This window comes from Lactuca sativa, chromosome 4 (genome assembly GCF_002870075.4).
Source record: "Lactuca sativa cultivar Salinas chromosome 4, Lsat_Salinas_v11, whole genome shotgun sequence".
Lineage (NCBI taxonomy): Eukaryota > Viridiplantae > Streptophyta > Magnoliopsida > Asterales > Asteraceae > Lactuca > Lactuca sativa.
The window spans coordinates 202,276,485-202,293,321 of NC_056626.2; the positions used below are offsets into that span (position 1 = coordinate 202,276,485).

General features: G+C 31.1%; 2 protein-coding genes across 2 annotated transcripts; both read right to left on the minus strand.

Moving 5' to 3' along the window:
• Nucleotides 1-4,187: 4,187 nt before the first annotated feature.
• Nucleotides 4,188-5,918, minus strand: LOC122194469 (NEP1-interacting protein-like 2). Its single transcript, XM_042901886.2, has 4 exons — nucleotides 5,456-5,918; nucleotides 5,288-5,371; nucleotides 5,033-5,185; nucleotides 4,188-4,557 (listed from the first exon to the last, which is right to left on the minus strand). Exons 1-4 carry the CDS (start codon nucleotides 5,456-5,458, stop codon nucleotides 4,531-4,533), a joined length of 267 nt encoding a protein of 88 aa, XP_042757820.1. The 5' UTR covers nucleotides 5,459-5,918; the 3' UTR covers nucleotides 4,188-4,530.
• Nucleotides 5,919-12,795: 6,877 nt separating this feature from the next.
• LOC128133568 (NEP1-interacting protein-like 2) lies at nucleotides 12,796-13,915 on the minus strand (the record flags this gene model as incomplete). The annotated part of the gene is made up of 4 exons (XM_052771060.1): nucleotides 12,796-13,128; nucleotides 13,263-13,412; nucleotides 13,517-13,600; nucleotides 13,685-13,915. Coding segments are annotated over 4 exons (588 nt in total), but the record flags the coding sequence as incomplete, so codon positions are not given.
• Between the last annotated feature and the right edge of the window lie 2,922 nt (nucleotides 13,916-16,837).

Sequence of the window (16,837 nt, forward strand, 5' to 3'; positions counted from 1 at the left end):
ACACATAAGGTTTCCAGATCCGGTCGGCAACAGACCATAGATCCGAACAACTAACAGCATATCAGACACAAGTATTTAGCACATAAAAGCATTTTAGATCCCGTCGGCTAAAAATCGACCGATCTAAAATTCAGATTTCGGGTTGTGCACTGCTATGCTAAATCTTAGAAAAATCATAACTTCCTCATACGAAGTCAGATTTGGGCGTTCTTTTTATCGATGTTCTTAGTTTAACATATTCTACGACTTTCGTTTAGATCGCTAAGGCTAAATCTCGCTCTATCGTAAATTCACTATTTACGCTTCTCGGTATCGTGCCGGTCCCGTCGCGAAACTTCAACGGGTCATAACTTCTTCGTTATAACTCGGTTTTCGGCGTTCTTTATATGTACGAAAACCTTGTAACATACTCTACAACTTGATTAAGATTATTTATTCTAAATAATCTTTTGTCGAAAAGTCGTTTTCGACCCCTATTGCCTCTAATTTGACTAGCCCAGATTTGCGGGCGTTACATTTATGAGCTTTGGTATGTGTTGGATATAGGTGGTGGAGTTGGTGGCGGCGATCTGAGAGTTGAGTTTTCTATTTTTAGTTGGCAGTTGCGAGGTGAGTTATCCTCACTATACTCAAGGGTCTAAGGCACCAAGGCCGACCCTTTGAATTGTCATCTGGTTATGTATGCTAGTATGACCTGTTAGATCGGTATCCTAGAGGGTAGGATAATACTTTGTGATATATGACATTATCGGTTAGATCGGTATCCCGGTAGATAGGATGGTGTTTGTGATATGTAGTATGATCTGTTAGAAAGTATCTAGCTACTCAACTTCATCCATTACATTTGAATTTTAAAGGAACTAGGGTTAGAAATCCCCAAAAACTCCTTCAAACTCCAAATCTTACCAATGGAAGTAGTGGATCAAAACATGAACTAGAAAGGAACAACAGCTAGAAACTCAACTAAAAAATTAATTGAAACCTATAAACTGAATTTGAACAATTACTTAAACCTTAGAAATGAAATGGAGAAGATTAATGAAAAACTGATACTTTCAAGCGCAACACATGATGAGATTTGAACTTAATCTTCAAAGAAACGTCAAAAGAGCTTTAATCCTCCATTGGAGATGATGAAATTGCCACTTTAAAAGCACTCTATAGCTAGAGAGATTCAATGAGAAATGGAAGGAAGATCCATGATTGAATGCTCCATTTATGGGAATATAACAAATGATTATTTAGATATAATTTTCTCTTTTTTTAACACCATATGACTAAATAACTACCACACATATATTTCCACTCATAGTCCTTCCCAATCGATTTCCTAAACAGTTTTTCCAATGTCAATTCAAAGTCAAAGTCAAAGCAAATTTCCCAAAATCCTCGATTTTAGTCCCTTCATTATAGATTTTCCCATTAACCATTTACTAACATTTTTCCGACTTAGAAAACTATAAATTAAGTTTATAAGTATTGATTTATTACAAATAATACCTAATACATAGTTTATCTAATTTAATCCAAGTCAAACATAAGTTTTTCCTAAACTAGACAAAAATAGTTACTAGACACTAAAATCTTGATTTATCATTGGTTAATCTTTGCAATAACTTTGAAGCTTCAAATTTCACCAGCATAATTTTATTAATTATATTTTATAAATGTATTTTATTATTCATATTTAGTTTAATTATTTTTATTTTATTTCATTTTTATAACTTAATTTAGTAAAAGGTCCAAAAACTGTAGCCCTAAAATAATAGCGTTACATTTTATGACTAATTATTTGTCTTATTTTAATCTTTGATAATACACATTAAATTAGTAATAGTCGTGATTTTAATCGTCAAAATGTTTCATCAATTGTTGTGCGAGGATATATGAGCGAAAAATTATAAAATCTACATTTGATACTACTTATTTTAATTTTATGTATTGTAATAGATTGATTTTATTTAATGTTATCATTAAGTATTTGTATTTTTATAAATATTACATATGTTTAAAAACAACAAATCAGACCATAAGATTTTATAAAACATTTTAGAAATATAGTGTTAAATAAGTGAAATTGAGAAAGGACTGTAATATTAAAAATATTTAAATTCATCGACTTTTGTTTAATAAAATTATTATAAAGTAAAAAAACTATAGATAAGATCGATAATTTTGGAGGCTCGGAAATCTTTATAAATAAAGTGTTGAGTCTTTATAAATAGAATATTTTAAGGGTTGTGTTATAAGTATCCCCTTTCACTCAGATACAATGTCATTGTCACATCAGGGGTACAAACTATTATACTCACATTTAGGGGTACACAACATTGGGGGTACAAATAGAAATTGCCTATTTTAACCTTACTTTTATGGTTTTTTTTTTTTTCATATTTTGTCTTTTTGTTACAAATATTATTAGTAAGAGTTAATGTCATTATTGTTCATCAAATTTCACGGGTTAGTTTAATTGGTCGAAATATTTTTCTTGCTTTCTAGAGGTATAAAGTGGCTTTAGTCGGGTTTAAAAGATTATTTTGATGATAATTTTGGATCTAGAAGAAAATGGAAAATAAAATTACTTTTGTTTCTTCCTATAATAAATAGATAATTTTTTATTTGTACAAATACTACCTTGATTTTGTCTATAATAACTGGTGCTGGAGATGGGTTTTGGTTTAGAATTCAAAATGAATTTCATATCCAAACGATAAAGTTTCAAATCTATTATAAGACTCACAAAGCGTTCCTGTTAGAGCTTTCGATATTCGTTCCTATGATATCCATCTGATTCCTTTTCAAGATTAGGTTCATAACGAGGGTAGAGATAGTGAGATAAAGGGAAAAATACATATCCAGAATAGAGGGGTTTAATCTCCCTTTTTTTTTTCTTTTTTTTTGTGAGTTTGATTTTGAGCTCATTTACAGGTTTAACAGGTTTCACGTCTTTATCGTATGCTAAAGAAGGTGTCACCGCGGTGACAGGTGGTTACCGGTGGCGGTGACAAATACCAGTTGTTGGAGTTGAAAAAGATGACAACAGAATGATATTTGCTAGGCAACCACCTATTTAATAACCGGCACATCATTGGTGACGATGGAGCCACGTGTGCTTCAAGTGTAGAGGTGGAACACTTAACACGTTTTAGGTGAAGATGACTAAAAAAACATGTTTACATCTACTATATACTCATAAATCTAGAAAAGTAAAGCTAGAAAATAACTATTGTGACCATTTAAACCAATTTCAAAAAGTTCAATGGACAACCCATATATGCTATTAGTTATTATTATTAAATAAAGAGTCCCCCACCACCTTTCCACTCTCGGCATAAATAAGCATAAACAGTTGATCGTAATAAACACAAGGCTAACGAAAAGTACTTATGTATGTCACTCGGAAAAACTACCTTAAGACTTTTACCGTGTGTTTTTCAGTCTCCAAAAATCTCAAACCGCATATATAATGTGATATAGAATTTTCACCCTAAACCACACCAACAATCACCGATATAAAGAGTGAGACAATATAATCTTTGGGTATCAAGTGTCAAGAATTTGATTTTGCAATCAACCAAACAAATGACAGGTCGCAAATTCTTTTACATGTTAAAAAGTTTTCATCATTGAGAACATGCTTAGACATAATACGGTTCATCGTTATCTACCATAATAAATGAAAATGATTTTGTCAAATGTCTTTTTCTCATTACATTTGACACATATCATTTTCTAAGATTTTTTGATTTTCTTTTTTCCACTTGTCATTTTCATATGCTTTACATTTTCTTAAAATTTAAAATTCACTTTTTAGTAAGAGTTTATATATGATAGATACATTAATTCTATTAATCTTGAGAACAAATATTCTAACTATTTTCTTTCCTTAGTAAATGTTTATATATGATAGCTACTTAATACACATTTCACGGATTAGCATTAAACATTTTTTAAGTCATGTATTTAAGTAAATGTTTTTTATTTTAATATAAATTTATATTTATCAATATATACGTATATTTATTATATTTTCCTAAACATACATAAGAAAATAGTAAGTATTTTATCGATCTATAACGAGTCATGAAAACCGTTAGAACTTATAATCAACTTCAACCCTTCAGCCCTGTTCATATTCCTGTTGTCTGTTTCATTTTGCAACTTCATCACAACCACAAATGAATATATGCAACATCAACCTTTTATTCATTATTAACTCAATCAAGTTATACAATAACACATTTATTTCAAAATAGTCTCCGTATACATATCCTAAAAAATCACAGATTTGTAACAAAACACAACCCATCTTACAAAGAAGCTATACACATCCCAATGACATCATCATCTTACAACAATCAACACACACACACATGTATACATACATACATATATATACACCAATAATTTTATACATAATCATATAACAAAAACTTACACATGTTGTCGGCATATGGGGCATGATCCATGTCTAGATAACCACTTATCCACACAAATCTGGTGAAACATGTGTTGACAATGAGGCAAGCTTCAAGCAATTTCACCAACTTTAACATCCTGCCATGGTCAACCAAATACTTGATATCGGTCAACCCAATTACACGGATGGTCCCTATGGTTTAGGGTAATTTGCATGTTTGGTCCCTAACTTATTTTTTTAACTCGGAAGGTCCCTACTGTTTGTTTTTGTTACACATTTGGTCCCTGTCTTACCTAAAAAGACTATTTTTCCTTTGATTTTTTAATTTATTTAAATAAACACACCCCCAACCCCACTCCCCTCACCTTATTTTACCTACCCCACCATTTTTTCATATATAAATAATAGTATTTTTAAGTAATACAGGGACCAAGCACGTAATAAAAACAAACAATAGGGACAAAGTGCGTAACAAAAACAATCAGTAGGGACCTTCCGAGTTAAAAAAATAAGTTAGGGACCCAATGCGCAAATTACCCCAAACCTTAGGGACCATTCGTGTAATTTACTCTTAAAAATATATATATAGTTTTAGGTGAGAAAATGATAAACCTGCAAACATATTGTGCAACAAATGGTTTGATTCGGTTTACTTTCATCTGAAATCTTGTGCCATGGTAAGCGTCTCAATGAATCATCTGACAACCCTTTGTGTGCCACGTCATCATTAAAATCAAGTACATCAACAGGACTCATACTCACCTGCTGGAAAATTTTAATAATGTCCAAAGTATAATAATTATTATTGTTATATCATTTTTTTTTTTATGTTTTGCATTTGGATTTTTGTTTGTTGCAAATTTTGACCTGAAAATGATACGCTGTTAAAAGTTCAGGTGGAAAACGTTCCTCTGAAAACCTTCCACGAAGAAGCTCCTCCATAAAATCAGCCTATAATAACCAGAAGTATGTTTATAAGATATTTATATATGTTTTGGGAAAATATTATTTAAATGATTAGTGATTATTAATTACCATTGATGAGTTTCTATTGGAAGAGGGTTCTTGAGACCAATAAGCACGTGAAGCTTCTAGAACCTCAACAGAAAGAACAGCTCCAGCAAGAGCACCGAGTCCAGCTCCACGGAGGGCCCCACAATCAGAAGCTCTACCCGCCACAGCACCAGTGATGGCACCCGTGAAGGCCCCACCTGCAACAAAAGTCAACACCAAGTCAATGCTATTGCTACGTATATGTTCATTGAGAAATCAATGATTTATTTTGACTGAATTAATGTAATATAAAATGTTCATTACTATATAAGTATAAGATCATTTTTAATTGTTATTTGTTAGCTAGTTTTTTATGTTGTATACATTAACATGAAAAAACAAACCTTATGGATCGGCTACTATGGATGGATTTCAAATACGGAGGAAATTTAGGGGGAAAAAATGTGCATTTTTGCATCATATTGAGACTGAGTGGAAGCCTTTTCATAATGTTGCACAAGAAGCATGTAATAAACACTTATGACTAACAACCTAAAAAAATAATTAAATTTATAATCCTAAAATTTTATAAAATTAACAAAACATACCAAAATAAATTTCACACATAGTACAAATAATTATGTAATAATTAACAAAATAATATAATAAAATAGGGATTTTCTAATACACATATAAGATGCATTGATTGAAGTATTAATTATAAGAAATGTTACTATAATTATATGTGATTAACATTAATTATATGTAATATTACCATAGTTAAATGTAAAATATATTAATTATAAAGAATAGTATTATTATTTATAAATAATGTTTATCACATTCAATTATGGTCATATTTCGCATAATTAATATTTCTTATATGTGCCCTTAGGCTACATGGTGCGGTGATGGGGTCACCGGCGGTATCCAACGTGTCACCCTTTCACCACCAGTAAACACCGCGCCATGAAGGTGGTTTTACAGCAGGTGAAATACTGTCGGTGGTCTTCTACCGTTGGCAGATTTTTAAATTTTGTGGCATTTTGGGAAAGGGGCCGTTGCCAAACGGTCTGGCAACGGCTAGTTTGGCAATTTTCAATTTTTTTTAAATCTATTATATATACAAATCAAATTTCCAAAATTTCACCACTATACATTCTTAACAAATATTTTTTTCATTGAAAATGTCTTCTTCCGACAATCCAAACTCTTCCAAACCAAAATGTTAACAACCCTTTCACACTTTTCGGCTACGATTCATCATCACCACCACCTTACCAGCCACAAATGGATGGTGTTCCTAGCTATTATTCACAATTCCAAATGCCCCAACAATTCCATTTCCGATCTCAACCTCAAACCCAATTTTCATCCCAACCGTCATTCACACCTTCAACCGAATTATTTTCGGATTCCGAGCACGAACAGCAACAACAAAAGAAAGGGAAAGCTGATCCGAGAAGATGGACACAAAAAGAAGAAGTTGAGTTAGCAAGGGCATGGGTCGACATATCTGAAGATGGTGGCACGGGAAAGGGTCAAAATCGTGATATGTTTTAGTTACGTATCACGGAGCGTTTTTGTAAGGGAATGGGTCGAAATCCAAATTATCTAACTGTCACCTTCGACACCAGTGCTAGACGACCTCCCAAATTCATTTTGTTTTTTCAGCTATTTCGTTGATCTCACTTTCATGAGCCTTCAAAACATTGTAGAGATCACCAAGAGAAAAGTTGTCAAAACTTTGTTGGGTCTTAATCATCAGACCGATATTATGCCACTCCTTACAAAGCCCCATCAGAAAATCAAGTTGAATTCAAGAGTAGTACGATTAACTCCATATCGACTACATTTGAAATTCATTCATTTAGACAATCATGGTAGAGTTCAATATTCTCACCTTCCTTCTATTTGAATTCTCCTAATTCAAGAAGACACTGCTTAACAGAACTTTTCTTCATCTTCTCACTCCCTTGATACTTATCTTTCAAAGTATCCCAAATCTCTTTAGCCATTTTGTATCCACGAACATAGTTGTACACCACATGTGGAAGAGCTCCACGTAATTCAGGCATACAACATTTGTCATTAGATTTGTATTTTTCAGTTTGAGTAGCAACATCAGCAGATGAACCAGCATTTTCGATTCCAGCAAGCATCAAAGGACGAAAGTTTCCACTCTTTACACATTGCCATAGATCTTCATCAATCCTAGTCAGATAATCTTCCATCCTATCAGTCCACTGATCATAGTACTCAGGAATCAACATACGGATTTTGGTTGAAGAACCGAGGAGATGAGAAAATCTAGTCATCGTGTTCATGTTGAAGTTCGCCATTAACGTACGGACAGAATTGATGAAAAGCTTCAGAAAGAAGAAATTTATGGAGTAAATCTTCTAGAAATCAATCACCGAACACTCGATTTATCAAACAAAAAGCAGAATCGAATCAAAACAATTGATTAGAAAAGATTTTCTAGATCAAAAGTGCGGAATATTTTTGAATCTAGAACAGCGACTCAAAAACTTTTGAAACAAAGAGAAAATCAAAAAAATCAATTGCTAGAATCATGCTCTGATACCAAATGTAGTTTGTATTGATTGAGTAAATGAAATGAAATTAAAGTTTGAATTGAATCTTAGAACATTGAGTAAATATAATCTGGATGGCTCAATTAAACTCCTGAAGGTTACAAGAGTGAATAGAGTAAGAACATGAAATTGCCCAAAAGTTACTCTATCTCTAGTACATATCCCTATTTATAGGCATTACAGAAGTTTACAAAAAAATACATAAGGGCTAAATCTATTAAGCTTCGACAAACAAAGGTGCCCCTATGATATACATACAATAAAAGTTGATATACATACTTCGACATTAAGACAGACTCATGACACTTTGACACCTCACAACATAATTTGACATCAACAACGCCAGACATCCTTTCCTTTTATTTTTAGATAGTTACTCATTCTAGTTTTTCATCATTCATATTCATCAGCAATCAGTATGGGTGCTCATGTGGAACATCCCAGACCGTTGGAGACATTTACAACATATATCGGTTGTAAATTAGCCATTTTTGCAAAAGATTTTTTGAGCGACGATGGTACATAAAGACTACGTCCAAGCTTCCTAGAAATTTAAGTTACCAAGGTTCCTTACAATGATAATACGGTGAGAGTAGATAGTAGACAACCAATCTAGGCTCTGATACCAAATGATAAAACCAAGAAAATGCTCTTATGTATAGTGACCGAAGTAAGTGCGGAAATAATAACTTAACAACTGATATAAAGAACAATAATGAAAGATCAGAAGCATAAGTAAATGAATATTGTAAGTTAACAAAGAATAATCATATGTTGAGTAGATTGTCTAGCCAAATAGCCAAGAAACGTGTAAGGAGAACCACATCTTGGTTCCCTTTTATAGGCATACTATGATGGAAAAAGGGTAAATAAGTTTGACAAAAGATAGTGACATGACTAAGTAATCTATTCATTATCCAGCAATCATTACAATCCAGCAGATATTAACTATCATAACTAAAAGACAAAACAAGAGTCAACTTATCTTGAACTTTGCATCTCCTTCTAAAATCAGAAACTTCTGGATCCCTTCACAACTTCGCTTATAACACCCTTCGGTCAGCAGGTAAAGTATTGACCTCAGCAGAGGGTCACTCTCGAGATCAACGAGATCTCTACATTTAAACCCCTTAAGTCTATAAGTTTCTTATCAATCAATTAAAATCTTAATTAATTAACAAACTAAACCCCAATACAACTCTCATGTCAGATTTTGCTCTTACTTATCCTTATATGTAACCCAAAAGGAACCTATTATTAATAGTAATATTACCTTATGATGCGACAATGGACACTATTTTCAACATATTTAAAAATGTCAAAGTAAATCCATGTTCTATAAAGCAACAAAGGGTAAAGTGTTAACTTACCACAAATTTAAAAAATTACTAAATTAAAATAAGCATCATATATTTTAGGAAAATATTCATTAAAGTCCATGTATTTTGAACTCAAATCCAATTAAGTCATATATTGTTTTTTTCTTAAAATCAAGCCCAAAATACTTGTAATTGTAACTAATTGGGTTTTATGCAAAAAAGTTTCATTATTTTGGAAAATTTTATATAAAGCCCTAAAAAATTTTGAGCATAAAAGTCTCGATTATTTAATATTTTTCCCAAATTAACGAAAAAATCATTATTTTTATTTTAACAAAAAATGACAGGTTATCATTTAAAATTAAATAATCAGGATTTTTCTGTTCAAAAGAAATTATGACTTTATCAAAGCATTTGCCAAAATAATGAGACATTTCTGCATAAAACAATAATCAATTTCGGGTAAATAACTAGTTTCACAATAAACACTTGGTAACCATCTAATGTGATATTGTATATCTTCAATAAAATCTCTATTCTGACCTTATTTACAATTAAGCCCTAGTTTTTATTTAACAATAATACTAATTGATATTGTCTCACCTATATTTTTATTGACATGTGTTCCATGTTAAAGATTGAAGTGTTTGGACTTGGATCGTTAGTTGAGGAAGTGTGAATTTAAAGAGACTTAGACATTAGGATTAGCACCTAGCAAACACTTTAAAGTTTTAATTAATGGTATTTTTGTATTTAGTGTTGCTACGGATTTGGAATTTTGGAGACCCCAAATTATGCAATGGCATGTATTTATATGTTGAATATATTGGACTTGCTTCCATTGGACATGATATTAGTGCAACTAATATCTACTATTTTATGCTATTTCTAGTATTAAAATATAGGGTGTTATACGGCCCATGTGAAATACAAAAGAATTTCGTACAGCCTATGTGAATTGCAGAATTTCGCACAGCCTATGCTAAATTTGATTTTAACACTTCAAACATCATTTTTTTTATGGTTTTCAATGATTAGACTAATTTCTAATCTTAAGTGCACCTTTTTTAATGCATTCGTATCATCGTTACCACGATTAGATCTTGAATCAAAATGAACATTCTGAAAACTTCATTTTTAGACTTTAAAACGTAAATATGGTTGTTAGTTTAAGTTTTCATCCATGAATTGCATCGATGATGATATGAATCAATTCCTAAACATATTAAAAGGTTAATTACATGATTAATTAATAACACCAATGGATCTATGAGTGTTTTTGTCAATTTGTTCTTAAAACTCCATAGAAGCTTAAAACCTCCAAAAAAAACTTAGAATTAGCAACATGCATTTCAAGCGCTTAATAATAGATTTCAATTAGAAAAGAAAAAAAAAAGAGCTTGTATAATTTAATCATAAAGTATTATTAAGATATTTGAGTGAAATCAACGATCTACATTACATTCAAACTCCATGGATGATAGCTAAAAGCTCCAAAACATAAATTATTCTCAACAATCACCAATAGAAACTTGATTTGCAAACTTAACTAAGATTGATAATCTGGTAACTTGAAATGAACTTAGAAACCATCTAGCTACTCAATTTCATCAATGAAATTCGAATTTTAAAGGAGCTAGGGTTAGAAATCCCCAAAAACTCATTCAAACTCCAAATTTCACCATTATTATGGAAGTAGTGGATTGAATCATGAACTAGAAAGGAACCGGCAGCTAGTAACACAACTAAAAATATAATTGAAACCTATAAATTGAATTTGAACAATTACTTAAACCCTAGAAATGAAATGTAGAAGATTAAGGAAAAATTAATACTTTCAAGTGCAACAGATGGTGAGATTTGAACTTAATCTTCAAAGAAACAACAAAAGACCTTCAATCTTCCATTGGAGATGAAGAAATTGTCACTTTAAAAGCACTCTAGAGCAGGAGCGATTCAAACGAAAAAGGGAAGGTATACTAAGTTTGGCTTATTTTTTTTATTATTTTTATTATTTTTTGGAGTAAAAGTCTTTTGGCAAAAATTACAAAAAGACAGTGACTTTTCCAAAAAATCACTTCTCTATGCTAATAAAAGAGTAATCATTTTGTCATATGTCGCTATATTAGACATCTTAATTAATATGATGTCACTTGTCAATCTATTAGTCCTCCATTTTAAATTTATTAGACCTCCTAATTAATATGATGTTATTAGTCAATGTATTTATTCTCGATTTTAAATTTTATATTATTGTTTTCATTAATTCACAAATAAAAAATATCTAATATATATTAAAAATTAATTTTATATAATTATTTGAATCAACGATTATAATTTCACATAACTAATAAAAATATATCGTGAGTAATAATTTATTTAAAATAATTAATTAATAATTTTGAGGTTTTACTATAAAAATTTAATTAATTTTCTACCCGTGGTTTCCACGGATTATAAACTAGCTTCCTTATATAAAAAATCAAAAAATAGCTTTTAAAATGGTTTTACCAAACATCTTTTGCATTTTATCTTTTCCAAAAAAAACTTTTGGCCCTCAAAAGATAAGCCAAACACCAGTTTATCTAATTTAATCCAAGTCAACAAAAGTTATCCAAACTTAAATAAAAAATTACTCGACACTAAAATCTTGATTTATCTCTTAGTTAATCTTTGTAATAACTTTAAATCTTTAAATTTCACTAGCATAATTTTATTTAATTATTTTCTATAATTTATTTTATTATTCATATTTAGCTCAATTATATTTATTTTATTTCATTTTTAGAACTTAATCTAGTAAAAGGTCTAACAACTCTAACCCTAAAATAAGAATGTTACAAATTATTGACTAATTATGTGTCTTATTTTAATCTCCCATAATACATATTAAATTGGTAATAGTCTTGAGTTTAATTTTGGATCCAGAAGAAAAACAGAAGGTAATTTTTTATTTTGGCTTCTTCCTTTAATGAATACGACAATTTTTTATTTGTATCAACTATGTGTAAGATTGATTAAAAAAATTAAATATAAAAGTTTAAATATTTAAGAATTTTAGATTTATAAGAAAAATAATGTATTATTAAAACTGATTTTTTTTTATCTTTTAAATTTAAATAAACAAACAAAATAAACTAATGTACTTTAATTTGGAAATTTTCGAATAAAAATATAAATCTATTAATGAAATTGATATTCATTTATTACTATATTTATTGTAATTATTACACTAAATTATATGTGAAATTTATTAAAATAAAAAAACCTATAAAATAACTGTGAAAAAAAAAATAATTCAAAATAACATTTGACAAATTGAATGAGAGTGACATATTACAAAAAAAAAAAAAGAAAGAAAAAAACCTTTCATTTATTAAAATAGATAGTTCATTTCTATACCACTCAAAACAATTATAAATTATAATCAACATCAACCTTTTATTTATTATTAACTCAATAAAGATATACAATAACACATTTATTTCAAAATAGTCTCCATATACATACCCTAAATTGCATATTTGTAACAAAACACAACCCATCTTACAAGAAGCTATACACATCCCAATGACATCATCATCTTACAACAATCAACACAAACACACACACATGTATACATAAACATATATATATATACACCAATAATTTTATACATAATTTATTTAACAAAAACTTACACATGTTGTCGACATATAGGGCATGATCCATGTCTAGATAACCACTTATCCACACAAATCTGGTGAAACATGTGTTGACAATGAGGCAAACTTCGAGCAATTTCACCAACTTTAACATCCTGCCATGGTCAACCAAATACTTGATATCAGTCAACTCAAACATATATCATTAAAAATATATATATATATATATATATATATATATATATATATATATATATATATATAGTTTTGAGGTGAGAATATAATAAACCTGCAAACATATTGTGCAACAAATGGTTTGATTCGGTTTACTTTCATCTGAAATCTTGTGCCATGGTAAGCGTCTCAATGAATCATCTGACAACCCTTTGTGTGCCACGTCATCATTAAAATCAAGTACATCAACAGGACTCATACTCACCTGCTGGAAAATTTTAATAATGTCCAAAGTATAATAATTATTATTGTTATATCATTTTTTTTTTATGTTTTGCATTTGGATTTTTGTTTGTTGCAAATTTTGACCTGAAAATGATACGCTGTTAAAAGTTCAGGTGGAAAACGTTCCTCTGAAAACCTTCCACGAAGAAGCTCCTCCATAAAATCAGCCTATAATAACCAGAAGTATGTTTATAAGATATTTATATATGTTTTGGGAAAATATTATTTAAATGATTAGTGATTATTAATTACCATTGATGAGTTTCTATTGGAAGAGGGTTCTTGAGACCAATAAGCACGTGAAGCTTCTAGAACCTCAACAGAAAGAACAGCTCCAGCAAGAGCACCGAGTCCAGCTCCACGGAGGGCCCCACAATCAGAAGCTCTACCCGCCACAGCACCAGTGATGGCACCCGTGAAGGCCCCACCTGCAACAAAAGTCAACACCAAGTCAATGCTATTGCTACGTATATGTTCATTGAGAAATCAATGATTTATTTTGACTGAATTAATGTAATATAAAATGTTCATTACTATATAAGTATAAGATCATTTTTAATTGTTATTTGTTAGCTAGTTTTTTATGTTGTATACATTAACATGAAAAAACAAACCTTATGGATCGGCTACTATGGATGGATTTCAAATACGGAGGAAATTTAGGGGGAAAAAATGTGCATTTTTGCATCATATTGAGACTGAGTGGAAGCCTTTTCATAATGTTGCACAAGAAGCATGTAATAAACACTTATGACTAACAACCTAAAAAAATAATTAAATTTATAATCCTAAAATTTTATAAAATTAACAAAACATACCAAAATAAATTTCACACATAGTACAAATAATTATGTAATAATTAACAAAATAATATAATAAAATAGGGATTTTCTAATACACATATAAGATGCATTGATTGAAGTATTAATTATAAGAAATGTTACTATAATTATATGTGATTAACATTAATTATATGTAATATTACCATAGTTAAATGTAAAATATATTAATTATAAAGAATAGTATTATTATTTATAAATAATGTTTATCACATTCAATTATGGTCATATTTCGCATAATTAATATTTCTTATATGTGCCCTTAGGCTACATGGTGCGGTGATGGGGTCACCGGCGGTATCCAACGTGTCACCCTTTCACCACCAGTAAACACCGCGCCATGAAGGTGGTTTTACAGCAGGTGAAATACTGTCGGTGGTCTTCTACCGTTGGCAGATTTTTAAATTTTGTGGCATTTTGGGAAAGGGGCCGTTGCCAAACGGTCTGGCAACGGCTAGTTTGGCAATTTTCAATTTTTTTTAAATCTATTATATATACAAATCAAATTTCCAAAATTTCACCACTATACATTCTTAACAAATATTTTTTTCATTGAAAATGTCTTCTTCCGACAATCCAAACTCTTCCAAACCAAAATGTTAACAACCCTTTCACACTTTTCGGCTACGATTCATCATCACCACCACCTTACCAGCCACAAATGGATGGTGTTCCTAGCTATTATTCACAATTCCAAATGCCCCAACAATTCCATTTCCGATCTCAACCTCAAACCCAATTTTCATCCCAACCGTCATTCACACCTTCAACCGAATTATTTTCGGATTCCGAGCACGAACAGCAACAACAAAAGAAAGGGAAAGCTGATCCGAGAAGATGGACACAAAAAGAAGAAGTTGAGTTAGCAAGGGCATGGGTCGACATATCTGAAGATGGTGGCACGGGAAAGGGTCAAAATCGTGATATGTTTTAGTTACGTATCACGGAGCGTTTTTGTAAGGGAATGGGTCGAAATCCAAATTATCTAACTGTCACCTTCGACACCAGTGCTAGACGACCTCCCAAATTCATTTTGTTTTTTCAGCTATTTCGTTGATCTCACTTTCATGAGCCTTCAAAACATTGTAGAGATCACCAAGAGAAAAGTTGTCAAAACTTTGTTGGGTCTTAATCATCAGACCGATATTATGCCACTCCTTACAAAGCCCCATCAGAAAAATCAAGTTGAATTCAAGAGTAGTACGATTAACTCCATATCGACTACATTTGAAATTCATTCATTTAGACAATCATGGTAGAGTTCAATATTCTCACCTTCCTTCTATTTGAATTCTCCTAATTCAAGAAGACACTGCTTAACAGAACTTTTCTTCATCTTCTCACTCCCTTGATACTTATCTTTCAAAGTATCCCAAATCTCTTTAGCCATTTTGTATCCACGAACATAGTTGTACACCACATGTGGAAGAGCTCCACGTAATTCAGGCATACAACATTTGTCATTAGATTTGTATTTTTCAGTTTGAGTAGCAACATCAGCAGATGAACCAGCATTTTCGATTCCAGCAAGCATCAAAGGACGAAAGTTTCCACTCTTTACACATTGCCATAGATCTTCATCAATCCTAGTCAGATAATCTTCCATCCTATCAGTCCACTGATCATAGTACTCAGGAATCAACATACGGATTTTGGTTGAAGAACCGAGGAGATGAGAAAATCTAGTCATCGTGTTCATGTTGAAGTTCGCCATTAACGTACGGACAGAATTGATGAAAAGCTTCAGAAAGAAGAAATTTATGGAGTAAATCTTCTAGAAATCAATCACCGAACACTCGATTTATCAAACAAAAAGCAGAATCGAATCAAAACAATTGATTAGAAAAGATTTTCTAGATCAAAAGTGCGGAATATTTTTGAATCTAGAACAGCGACTCAAAAACTTTTGAAACAAAGAGAAAATCAAAAAAATCAATTGCTAGAATCATGCTCTGATACCAAATGTAGTTTGTATTGATTGAGTAAATGAAATGAAATTAAAGTTTGAATTGAATCTTAGAACATTGAGTAAATATAATCTGGATGGCTCAATTAAACTCCTGAAGGTTACAAGAGTGAATAGAGTAAGAACATGAAATTGCCCAAAAGTTACTCTATCTCTAGTACATATCCCTATTTATAGGCATTACAGAAGTTTACAAAAAAATACATAAGGGCTAAATCTATTAAGCTTCGACAAACAAAGGTGCCCCTATGATATACATACAATAAAAGTTGATATACATACTTCGACATTAAGACAGACTCATGACACTTTGACACCTCACAACATAATTTGACATCAACAACGCCAGACATCCTTTCCTTTTATTTTTAGATAGTTACTCATTCTAGTTTTTCATCATTCATATTCATCAGCAATCAGTATGGGTGCTCATGTGGAACATCCCAGACCGTTGGAGACATTTACAACATATATCGGTTGTAAATTAGCCATTTTTGCAAAAGATTTTTTGAGCGACGATGGTACATAAAGACTACGTCCAAGCTTCCTAGAAATTTAAGTTACCAAGGTTCCTTACAATGATAATACGGTGAGAGTAGA

Bases quoted from the DNA above. Each gene is read 5' to 3' on its own strand.
- LOC122194469 (XM_042901886.2), bottom strand. The intron at 5,186-5,287 runs GTCAAAATTTGC...AAAATTTTCCAG, and splicing joins TAACAGCGTATCATTTTCAG to CAGGTGAGTATGAGTCCTGT. The intron at 4,558-5,032 runs GTTTATCATTTT...TGACCATGGCAG, and splicing joins GTTGCACAATATGTTTGCAG to GATGTTAAAGTTGGTGAAAT.